Source organism: Hylobates moloch, unplaced genomic scaffold, assembly GCF_009828535.3.
Source record: "Hylobates moloch isolate HMO894 unplaced genomic scaffold, HMol_V3 SCAFFOLD_665, whole genome shotgun sequence".
Lineage (NCBI taxonomy): Eukaryota > Metazoa > Chordata > Mammalia > Primates > Hylobatidae > Hylobates > Hylobates moloch.
Genome location: NW_026652940.1, coordinates 1 through 12,167, shown reverse-complemented (window position 1 = coordinate 12,167; position 12,167 = coordinate 1). Strand labels below are relative to the sequence as shown.

General features: G+C 49.9%; 1 protein-coding gene across 1 annotated transcript in view; it reads left to right on the top strand.

Moving 5' to 3' along the window:
- The window catches only part of LOC116464439 (granulocyte-macrophage colony-stimulating factor receptor subunit alpha-like), a gene marked incomplete at its 5' end in the record, with an annotated part of 13,702 nt that extends 5,670 nt beyond the window's left edge, over positions 1–8,032 (top strand). The window contains 3 exons of the mRNA XM_032147702.2: positions 1,148–1,244; positions 3,980–4,061; positions 7,933–8,032. Of these exons, the coding sequence (XP_032003593.1) occupies positions 1,148–1,244; positions 3,980–4,061; positions 7,933–8,010 (257 nt within the window). The remainder of the gene's footprint in view (positions 1–1,147; positions 1,245–3,979; positions 4,062–7,932) is intronic.
- Positions 8,033–12,167: the final 4,135 nt, after the last annotated feature.

The window sequence follows — 12,167 nt, the reverse complement described above, 5'->3', positions numbered from 1 at the left end:
GTAGCTGGGATTACAGGCACCTACCACCACACCCGGCTAATTTTGTATTTTTAGTAGAGACGGGGTTTCTCCATGTTGGTCAGGCTGGTCTCGAACTCCCAACCTCAGGTGATCCGCCTGCCTTGCCCTCCCAAGGTGCTGGGATGACAGGCGTGAGCCACTGTGCCCGGCCGGGGAAGGTCTCTTCAAAGCCAGGTCTGGGCCACCCAGGAGACAGGTCTATGCTTTTCTCTGAAGATGATTTTGAGGGCTCCAAATTGAAAAGTGGAAGGGGCAGGATATTGAGAAGTACACGGTTTTCACCTAAACAAAGGGGATGGAGGAAAAAATGTGGGCTGGAGTGCAGTGGTGCACCTCCACCTCCTAGATCACACAGACAAAATGGGGTACAGAGATGATCAGGGATCCATTCGTGTCTGGTGGGCCGGGGTGACTGCATCTGTAAGAAATGTTATTTGTTTGTTGATTTTTTGTTTTTTGAGAAAGTCTCACTCTGTCACCCAGGCTGGAGTGCAATGGCATGATCTCGGCTCACTGCAACCTCCGCCTCCCAGGTTCAAGCGATTATCCTGCCTCAGACTCCCAAGTGGATAGGATTACAGGTGCACACCATTATGCCTGGCTAATTTTGTATTTTTTTTTAGTAGAGACGGGGTTTCACCATGTTAGTGAGGCTTGTCTCGAACTCCTGACCTCAGATGATGCACCTGCCTCGGCCTCCCAAAGTGCTGGGATGACAGGTATGAGCCACCGTGCCTGGCCCAATTTTTGTGTTTTTAGTAGAGACAGGGGTTTCACCATGTTGCCTAGGCTGGTCTCGAACTCCTGACCTCAAGTGATCTGTCTTCCTCAGCCTCTCAAAGTGCTGGGATTACAGGCGTGAGCCACCGTGCCCAGCCCATGGTGGCAAAGTTTTAACAGCTCACCACAAATTTCCTTGTGGGCAAAACATGGGGCAGGCAGGTCGCCTTTCATCTCAGAGCCATCTTATTTAGGAACCAAAAAGAGGGAGGCAGGTTTGCTGGACCCAGTTCCCAGCTTGACTGTTCCCTTTGGCTAAATGCGTTTGGACACTCAAAGAGTTTTAATTTCCTTTCACACGTTCATCAGCGATTCACCGCAGACGCAAACCGGTGTGTCTCTCTAGGCTCTGACGGCAGAAACCTCAGCTCTGTGCACATTTATGTGCTCCTGATCGTGGGAACCCTTGTCTGTGGCCTCATCCTCAGCTTCCTCTTTAAAAGGTAATCTGTGAAACACCTGGGCCTCCCCCCAGGCAAACAGGGCAGGCCGGGGAAAAAAAGTGCTTTCTCCAAAGTCTCTGTCTGTCTCTGTCTCTGAGAAAGAGAAACACAGCCTTGGCTGGCTGCAGTGGCTCACGCCTGTCATCCCAGCACTTTGGGAGGCCGAGGCGGGAGGATCTCTTGAGGTTGGGAGTTCGAGACCAGCCTGACCAACATGGAGAAACCCCGTCTCTATTAAAAATACAAAATTAGCCAGGTGTGGTGGTGGGCGCCTGTAATCCCAGCTACTCGGGAGGCTGAGGCAGGAGAATCGCTGGAACCAGGGAGGCGGAGGTTGCAGTGAGCCAAGATCATGCCATTGCACTCCAGCCTGGGCAACAAAAGCGAAACTCCATCTCAAAAAAAAAATAATAATAATAATAAATAAAAAGAGAGAAACAGCCTGCAAAGCTGCCTGGTGGTTCCATGACCCATCCAGTAATATGGAGAACTTGCTTGGGACCCCACCTTTTTGCCAGACATGAGACACCCGCAGAGCTCAGCTGAGGGCACAAAGGTTATGGTATCTTCCTGTCTCCTGTGGCTTTGCCTCTAAGGGAAGATCGTTTCTGCCTTTCCCAGCTCCTGGAGGCTCCCTGCGTCCCTGGGCTTGTGGCCGCATCACTGCCGTTTCTGCCTCCGTCTCCGCCTCCGTCTCCACGTGACCTCTTCCTCTGTGTCTGTGTCTCCTCTTCTGTCTCTTAGAAGGGCATCTGTCATTGGATTCAGGGAGCACACAGATACACACTAAGAATCACCAAATGGGCCGGGCATGGTGGCTCACACCTGTAATCCCAGCACTTTGGGAGGTTGAGGCGCGTGGATCACGAGGTCAGGAGATCGAGACCATCCTGGCTAACATAGTGAAACCCCGTCTCTACTAAAAAAATAGCCGGGCGTGGTGGAGGGCACCTGTAGTCCCAGCTACTCGGTGAGGCTGAGGCAGGAGAATGGCATGAACCCGGGCGGCAGAGCTTGCAGTGAGTGGAGATCGCGCCACTGCACTCCAGCCCGGGTGACAGAATGAGACTCTGTCTCAAAAAAAAAAAAAAAACAAACCAAATTATGAAAATCTTAAGGAACTAGGCTAGGCGTGGTGGCCCACGCCTGTAATCCCAGAACTTTGGGAGGCTGAGGTGGGAGGATCACCCGAGGTCAAGAGTTTGAGACCAGCCTGACTAACATGGGAAAACTCTGTCTCTACTAAAATTACAAAATTAGCCGAGCGTGGTGGTGCGTTCCTGTAGTCCCAGCGACTCATGAGGCTGAAGTAGGAGAATCACTTGAACTCAGGAGGCAGAGCTTGCAGTGAGCTGAGATTGCACCACTGCACTCCAGCCTGGGTGACAGAGTGAGACTCCGTCTCAAAACAAACAAAAAGAACTGAAAAAACAGGAGATCCTACAGGAATATGCAGTGATGCTCACAGGGAATCTTTCTAGAATCTTCCCTCAGCCTCTCAGGCACAGGGATGGGAATGGAAGAGGTGGTCAGCTGTGGGAAGCTTCAGGGAGTCTGAGGTGACTGGTGTTGAAGGGCTGAGCTCCAGAGGGGAGCTTGATCCCAGCAGCCTTGAAGAGCATGGTTTCTGGGTTGGAGGTGTTCTTTTTTATTTTATTTTTTTGAGATGGAGTCTCACTCTGTTGCCCAGGCTGGAGTGCAGTGGTGCAATCTTGGCTCACTGCATCCTCCGCCTCCCAGGTTCAAGCGATTCTCCTGCCTCAGCCTCCTGAGTAGCTGGGATTACAGGCATGCCCCATGATGCTCAGCTAATTTTTGTATTTTTAGTAGAGATGGGGTTTCTCCATGTTGGCCAGGCTGGTCTCGAACTCTTTTTTTGAGACGGAGTCTCGTACTGTTGCCTGGGCTAGAGTGCAGTGGCACAATCTCAGCTCATTGCAACCTCTGCCTCCCATGTTCAAATGATTCTCTTGCCTCAGCCTCCCTAGTAGCTGGGAATACAGGCATCCGCCACCACACCCAGCTAATTTTTTGTATTTTTAGTAGAGATGGGGTTTCACCATGTTGGCCAGGCTGGTCTCGAACTCCTGACCTTATGATTCGCCCGCCTTGGCCTCCCAAAGTGTTGGGATTACAGGCGTGAGCCACCATGCCCGGTCTGGTCTCGAACTCTTGACCTCAAGTGATCCACCCGCCTTGGCCTCCCAAAGTGCTGGGATTACAGGGATGAGCCACCACGACTGGCCTAGTTCCTTAAGATTTTCGTCATTTGGTGATTTTTGTTTTTTTTTGAGATAGAGTCTTGCTCTGTCATCCAGGCTGGAGTGCAGTGGTGCAATCTTGGCTCACTGCAACCTCCACCCCCCGGGTTCAAGCGATTCTCCTGCCTCAGCCTCCTGAGTAGCTGGGATTACAGGTGTGCACCACGATACTCAGCTAATTTTTGTATTTTTAGTAGAGACGTGGTTTCACCACGTTGGCCAGGCTGTTTTCGAACTCCAGACATCAAGTGATCTACCCGCCTCAGCCTCCCAAAGTGCTGGGATTACAGGCGTGAGCCACTGCGCCCGGCCTAGTTCCTTAAGATTTTCATCACTTGGTGATTCTTAGTGAAGTTGTTTTGTGTGGTTGAGGGCAGACACCCCACACGCAGCATCCCCCGGCACAGGGCGTTGATGGAAGGAACTCTGGTGACCTGCGGTTCATTCTCTTCACACTTTTTCTCTGTGTCTCAGGTTCCTTAGGATACAGCGACTGTTGCCGCCAGTTCCACAGATCAAAGACAAACTGAATGATAACCGTGAGGTGGAAGACGAGGTAAGTAGGGATGGGTGGAGCGGTGACCTGGGATGAAAAGCGGGTAGTGGGGAGCGTGGGACATGGCCTCTGAGTGTCGACTGTCTTGCTTCTCCACCAGCTGCGACCGCAGTGTCGCCATGGATGTGGCTGGAATCTGTATCCCTCTCCTGGGTCTTCTCCCAGGTTGGGGTCAGGGTTGTCTCTGTGAGCTCCATCAGGAGAAATTGAGGCAGGGTAGTGGTCAAAAAAAGGAGGAGAAGATGGCAGAGAGGGCCAGGCACGGTGGCTCACGCCTGTCATCCCAGCACTTTGGGAGGTGGAGGCAGATGGATCACGTGAGGTCAGAAGTTCGAGACCAGCCTGGCCAACATGGTGAAACCCCATCTCTGCTAAAAATACAAAAAATTAGCCGGGTGTGGTGGTGTACGCCTGTAATCCCAGTTACTAGGGAGGCTGGGGTGGGAGAATGGCTTGAACCCAGGGGGCAGAGGTTGCAGTGAGCTGAGATCGCACCACTGCACTCCAGCCTGGGTGACAGAGTGAGACTCCATCTCAAAAGAAAAAAATGAAGGTAGAGAGGAGAGGCAGAAATAAAGAGACAAGAGACAGAGGCGGAGAAAGATGGAGGGAGAGAGATGGAGGAGAGAGCGAGGAACATAGGAGATAATGAGAAGGAGACACAAGAGAGAGGGAAACAGGCAGACAGACTGACAGAAACAAAGGCAGACACACAGACAGAAAGAAACAGAGAAAGGGAGGGAGAAAAGGGAGAAGGAAAGAGAGAGAGAAAGACAGACAGGAAGACAGATACATACGGAGAGAAAAAGACAGAGAGACAGAGATGGAGAAACAGAGACAGACAAACAACAAACATAAAGACCCAGGTGGAGGCTGGGCGCGGTGGCTCACACCTGTCATCCCAGCACTTTGGGAGGCTGAGGCGGGTGGATCACTTGAGGTTGGGAGTTCGAGACCAGCCTGACCAACATGGAGAAACCTTGTCTCTACTAAAATTACAAAAATTAGCCAGGTGTAGTGGCGCACATGTGTAATCCCACCTACTCTGGAGGCTGAGGCAGGAGAATCACTAGAACCCAGGAGGCAGAGGTTGCAGTGAGCCGAGACAGTGCCATTGCACTCTAACCTGGGCAACAAGAGCAAAACTCTCTATCAAAAACAAAACAAAACAAAACAAGACAAAAAACAACCACAGCAGGGAGAGGAGAGAGACAAAGAACAGAGGCACAGAGAGGTGAGAGAGGCAAAGACAGAGAGACACAGGGACAGAAAGAGAGAGAGAGATGGAGAAGGAGAAATACAGACAGGGACAAAGAGAAAAAGACAGAGAGATAGAGGGAGAAACAGAGAAACATAGGTGGACACGGAGAGGGGAGAGAGAGAGAGACAGAAAGAGAAAGAGACCAAGGGATGGGCGTGGAAGAGAGAGACAGAAGGAGGAAAGAGACAGAGAGGGAGGCAGAGAAAAGAGACACAGAGACACTGAGAGAGACAGGGAAGACAGAGGCGTGAGACTTAGTGTCAGCGACAGCCCAGAGAAGGTGAACAAGGGCGAGGAACCATGTGATCTGCACCCTGAGACCCCATTGGTGCTCATCTCCCACCCACCTCTCTCCGGCTCTGGGATTGCGTCTTATGTTGCAGTAGGCTGGCAGGCTGGAAAGTCAGGTCAGGGCTGATGCTGCATCCCAGAGGCAGAACCATTCTCAGAGTAGGAGATGAAATTTTTAAAAAGGAAATAAAACTCTTGTCTGGGGAACCTCAGCTTTTATCCTTTAGACCTTCGACTGATTAAATGAGGCCCACCCTTCTCCTTTAGACCTTCAACTGATTAGATGAGGCCCACCCTTACCCTATATACCTTCAACTGATTAGATGAGGCCCATCCTTTCCCCTTTAGACCTTCAGCTTATTAATTAGATAAGGCCCACCCTTACCCTTTAGACTTTCAACTGATTAAATGAGGCCCACTCTCCTTGTTTAGACCTTTGACTGATTAGATGAAGCCCACCATTCTCCTTATACCTTTGACTGATTAGATGAGGCCCATGCTTGTCCTTTGGACCTTCAACTGATTAGATGAGGCCCACCCTTCCCCTTCAGTCCTTCAACTGATTAGATGAGGCCTACCCTCCCCTTCATACCCTCGACTGATTGGATGAGGCCCATCCTTCCCCCTTAGATCTTCAACTGATTAGACGAGGCCCACCTTTCCCCCTATATACCTTTGACTCATTAGATGAAGCCCACCTTTCCCTTTTTAGACCTTTGACTGATTAGATGAGACCCACCCTTCTCATTTAGACCTTCAACTCATTAGATGAAGCCCACCCTTCCCCCCTTCCCCTTTAGACCTTCAGCTTATTAATTAGACAAGGCCCACCCCTTTAGACCTTCGACTGATTAGATGAGGCCCACCCCTCTTTAGACCTTCAACTGATTAGATGAGGCCCACCCCCTTTAGACTTTTGACTGATTAGATAAGGCCCACCCACATTCTCCAGTCCAGTCTCTTTTCCTGGAAATCATCTGATTGTGAACTTGACATCTACAAAGCACCTTCATAGCAGCCCCTGAGTCATGGCTTGATTCAATAACTGGGGATTGTAGCCTAGTCACAGGGACACATCATTGGTGCCAGGTATCCAAGGCATCATTGGTGCCAGGTATCCAAAACAGAGACCAAGAGATGAAAGAGAAACAGAGAGACTGAACCCGAAAGAGGTAGACACACAGGAAGACGGAGATAGAGAGAGACCTAGAGATGGGGCTGGAAGACAGTGAGAGGGGGAGGAAAGAGAGACAGAGAAAAGAGGCAGAGAGACTGAGAGAGAGGCTCAACAGCAAGACCCCAGAGAGGGTGACTAAGGGTGAGGGATCTGTGTGATCCGCATCCTCCTGGCTGCCACTTGCACACCCCCATCCTAGACCTGGCCATCTGTCATTCTGTTACCTTCCACCCCCACGCCAGCCTCCTCCTTGGCCCCTGCTTTCCACTGACCCCCAGGGTCCCCCACATCGAAGTGCTAGGATGATGGCTTCAGGCTTCAACCTTCCCTTCTCTGAGCTCCGTCGGCCCCAGGGGCTTAGCGTCTGCTGTACCCTGCCCAGGTTTCACACTCACAAGCTCTTCCAAAGGCCACCCTGTTCATCGTCAACTATGAGGCCGCATGGGTGGATCTGTCTCAGATCTTTACCCCAGGAAAAACCCCTGGCCAGGTGCAGTGGCTCATGCCTGTCATCCCAGCACTTTGGAAGCCGAGGAGAGTGGATCACCTCGAGGTCAGGAGTTCGAGACGAGCCTGGCCAACATGGTGAAACCCCATCTCTACTGAAAATACAAAATTTAGCCAGTGGCAGCTAAAGGGGGAAGGGTGGGCCTCATCTAATCAGTTGAAGGTATATAGGGGAAGGGTGGGCCTCATCTAATCAGTTGAAGGTATATAGGGGGAAGGGTGGGCCTCATCTAATCAGTCAAAAGTCTAAAGGGGGAAGGGTGGGCCTCATCTAATCAGTCGAAGGTAAACAGGGGGAAGGGTGGGCCTCATCTAATCAGTCGAAGGTCTAAAGGGGGAAGAGTGGGTCTCCTCTAATCAGCTGGAGGTCTAAAGGAGAAGGGTGGGCCTCATCTAATCAGTCAAATTTGTGGTGGTGGGCACCTGTAATCCCAGCTACTCGGGAGGCTGAGGCAGGAGAATCGCTTCAACCCAGGAGGCCGAGGTTGCAGTGAGCTGAGATCACACCACTGCACTCCAGCCTGGGCAACAGGGTGAGACTCTGTCTCGAGGGAGGAAAAGAAAATAAACACAGCCCACTAAGTCCCAGGCTGAGCTCGTGAAGATCTGACAGCCTGAATCCTCCTTTTTCTCAGATCATCTGGGAGGAATTCACCCCAGAGGAAGGGAAAGACTACTGCGAAGAGGTCTTGACTGTGAAGGAAATTACCTGAGACCCAGAGGGTGTAGGAATGGCGTGGACATCTCCGCCTCTGCGACATTGGGGAACTATTTTCTTGTTGATGATGCTGTGAGCCTTTATATAATTTTCCATGTTTTTATTTAAAAACATGATATTTGGGGCCAGGCGTGGTGGCACACGCCTGTAATCCCAGCACTTTGGGAGGCCAAGGCGGGCAGATCGCCTGAGGTCAAAAATTCAAGACCAGCCTGCCCAACATGGTAAAACCCCATCTGGACTAAAAATGCAGGAACTTACCCAGGCAGACGCCCATCATCCCAGCTGCTCGGGAGGCTGAGGAAGGAGAATCGCTTGAACCCGGGAGGCAGAGATTGCAGTGAGCCGAGATCATGCCATTGCACGCCAACCTGGGCAACAGAGCAAGATTGCATCTCAAAGCAAATAATAATAATAAATAATAAATAATAAAAACCTGATATTTGGCTAGGCGCCGTAGCTCATTCCTGTAATCCTAACACTTTGGAGTATTGCTTGAGACAGGAGTTTAAGACCAGTCTGAGCAACATAGCAAGACCCTTTCTCTACAAAAAAATGCAAAAATTAGCTGCGCGTGGTGGCTTGTGCCTGTAGTCCCAGGTATCTGGGAGGCTGGGGTGGGAGATCACTTGAGTTCAAGCTGACAGTAAGCTATGATTGCACCCCTGCACTCCAGCCTGGGTAACAAACTAAGACCCCATCTCTCTGTCTCAAAAAAAGTGATATTTCACAAAGATGCTTAGACTCCAAGAAACTTTTGCATCTTCTTCCAACCCAACCACTGAGGCACTGTCTAGCCTCCTCCTTAAATAACTGACCTGGTGAGCTGAGATTGCACAATTGCAATCCAGCCTGGGCCACAAGAGTGAAACTCCATCTCATTAAAAAAAAAAAAATTCATAGCCAGGTGTGGTGGCTCACACCTGTAATCCCAGCACTTTGGGAGGCCGAGGCAGGTGGATCACGAGGTCAGGAGATTGAGAGCATCCTGACTAACATGGTGAAACCCCGTCTCTACTAAAAATACAAAAAATTAGCCGAGTGTGGTAGCGGGCGCCTGTAGTCCCAGCTACTCGGGAGGCTGAGGCAGGAGAATGGCATGAACCCAGGAGACGGAGGTTGCAGTGAGCCTAGATCACACCACCGCACTCCAGCCTGGGAGACATAGCGAGACTCCATCTCAAAAAAAAAAAAAAAAATTAATTTATTATTGTACAGTGCCAGGCCTCCCTGGGTTAAAAATCCAGTTTTTAGTAGGTCTGGTTCCTTCTGGAGGACAAAGTGATGATACAGTTTGGTTGTTTGTCCCTTGCAAATCTCGCTTTGAAATTTGGTTCTCTGGGTTGGAGGTGGGATCTGGCAGGAGGTGTTTGAATCAAGGGGGGCAGACTCCTTATAAATGGCTTGGTGCCTTTCTTGTAGCAATGAGTGAGTTATTTCTCTCTTTGTTCCTGAAAGAGCTGGTTATGAGAAAGAGGCTGGTGGCCGGGCACAGTGGCTCACACCTGTAATCCAAGCACTTTGGCAGGCTGAGATGGGTGGATTGCCTGAGCTCGGGAGTTCGAGACCAGCCTGGGCAACATGGTGAAACCCATCTGTACTAAAATACAAAAAATTAGCCGAGCGTGGCGGCGTGCACTTGTAGTCCCAGGTACTCAGAAGGCTGAGGCAGCAGAATCGCTTGAACCTGGGAGGTGGAGGTTGCAGTGAGCCAAGATCATGCCATTGCACTCCAGCCTGGGCAACAGAGTGAGACTCTGTCTCCAAAAAAAAAAAAAAGTAAAAGCAAAAAGAGGCTGGTACCTCCTTCCCTGCCTCTTGCCACCTCTCCCACCATGTAACACCAGCTCCCCTTCCTCTCCCACCAGGAGTGGAAGTTGCTGAGGTTCTCACCTGCAGCAGATGCTGAAGGCATGATTCTTGTACAGTCTGCAGAATCATGAGCCAAATAAACCTTTTTTTTTTTTTTTTTGAGATGGAGTCTTGCTTTGTCACCAGGCTGGAGTGCAGTGGCACAATCTCGGCTCACTGCAACCTCCACCTCCCCGGTTCAAGCAGTTCCCCTGCCTCAGCCTCCCAAGTGGCTGGGAATACAGGCGCCAGCCACCACACCCAGCTAATTTTGTGTTTTATTTTGTATTTTTAGTAGAGATAGTGTTTCACTATGTTGGTCAGGCTGGTCTCGAACTCCTGACCTTGTGATGTGACCCCCTCGGCCTCTCAAAGTGCTGGGATGACAGGCGTGAGCCACCACCTCTGACAAAATAAACCTCTTTTTAAAATACATTATCCAGCCTGGGGAATTCCTTTGTAGCAACACAAAACTGACTAAGACAAGATGGAAACTCATTTCCCTCCATTTCCCACATCTAGAAAAGGTTGACTTTCTTCATTGGTGGTTGCTGTCACTCAGGCCTGCTCTTGCCTCCTCATATCTCACTAGACTGTGACTCTCCTGCCTCCCTCTTATAAGGACAATTATTATTATTATTATTATTAATTATTATTATTATTTGAGATGGAGTCTCACTCTGTCACTCAGGCTGGAGTGCAGTGGCATGATCTCAGCTCACTACAACCTCTGCCTCCCAGGTTCAGGCAATTCTCATGCCTCAGCCTCTTCAGTAGCTGGGATGACAAGCACCTGCCACCATACCTGGCTAATTTTTGTATTTTTAGTAGAGATGTGGTTTCACGATGTTGACCTGACCGCACGTGATCCACCTGCCTCAACCTCTCAAAGTTCTGGGATTACAGGCATGAACCACCGCACCTGGCCCTTATAAGGACAATTATAATTACATGTCAGGCCCACGTGGACAGTCCAGAATCATCTCTCCATGGCAATATCCCTGGGATAAAAGTCCTCCTTCCATAGAGAGCATTCTGTAACATGTCGACAGGATGCTTATCCAGGTAAGAACATGCTGGGGGCTGTTATTCTGTGTAACACATGGGAATTAGGACGTGGACACCTTTGGGACCATTATTCTGTCTACCACATGGGATTAAGATGTGGCCATATTTGGGGACAATATTCTGTCTCCCACATGGAATTAGGACGTGGCCATCTTTGGGGCCATCATTCTGTCTCCCACATGAGGATTAGGATGTGGACATCTTTGGGGCCATTATTCTGTCTGCCACATGGGATTAGGACATGGCCATATTTACGGGACATTATTTTGCCTCCCACTATCAGTGATTGATTCACTTGCCACAGATGTGAGATGGTGGCTGACAGGTGGTCTAGAGCCTATAGGGGACTTCAGGGCTTGGAGCCGAGAGAGAGCTGAGCTTGGGATGGATCTGATGATGAGATGGCAGCTCTTTCCTCCCTCATGGGCATTCCACTTCCCTCCTGCAAACCCCAGCCAGCCCCTTGCTTCCGAGTTTCAGGGGAGATTTGATGATGGAGCAGAGGCAGCCTTCCAGAACCTTCTACCCCTGACCTTTTGATTCACAAGTCAAAGCTTAGGGAGGAGAGGGGGCCAGGCTCTTGGCGGGGAGAAGCATCTAAAACACAGCATGGAAGAAAAAGTGTGGAATCCCCTGGGCCCGCTAGAAGTGAGAGGAGGAGACCCTCACAGAGTGCCCCAGGAAGCAGGTCCACCTCCCCAAGGGAGCACCACATCCCTGGGTAGGAACCTGTGGGTTTCAGAGACCTCAGGCCCCATTTAGCTCAGAAGCATTAACTCATCATTTAGCATTAGGTATATCTCCTAATGCTATCCCTCCCCCCTCCCCCTGATTGTTTAACATTTTTATTTGATCCTTTTATTACTTAATATTATTATTTAATATTTAAATTTTGATTGATGATTAAAATGAGAGCAAGAAATACCCAATTGAATAGTAAATTGAAAACTGCCTAATCTAACCCCACTGCACATGCCCAACTGCACTGCACCTGCTCAACGGCACTGCAGCTGTCCAACTGCACTGCACCTGCCCAACCCCACTGTGCCTGCCCAACCCCACTGCACCTGCCCAACCCCACTGATTTTGATAAGTAGTTTTCAAACTTGTTTTGGGGGTTTGATGGAATCCTAAATGGGAAAATAACAATTTTACTATTAAAAAGTGTTAACATTATTTTGGCTATAGACTCCAATTTTGGTTAACAAAATAATTGTCATAATTATTTCATTA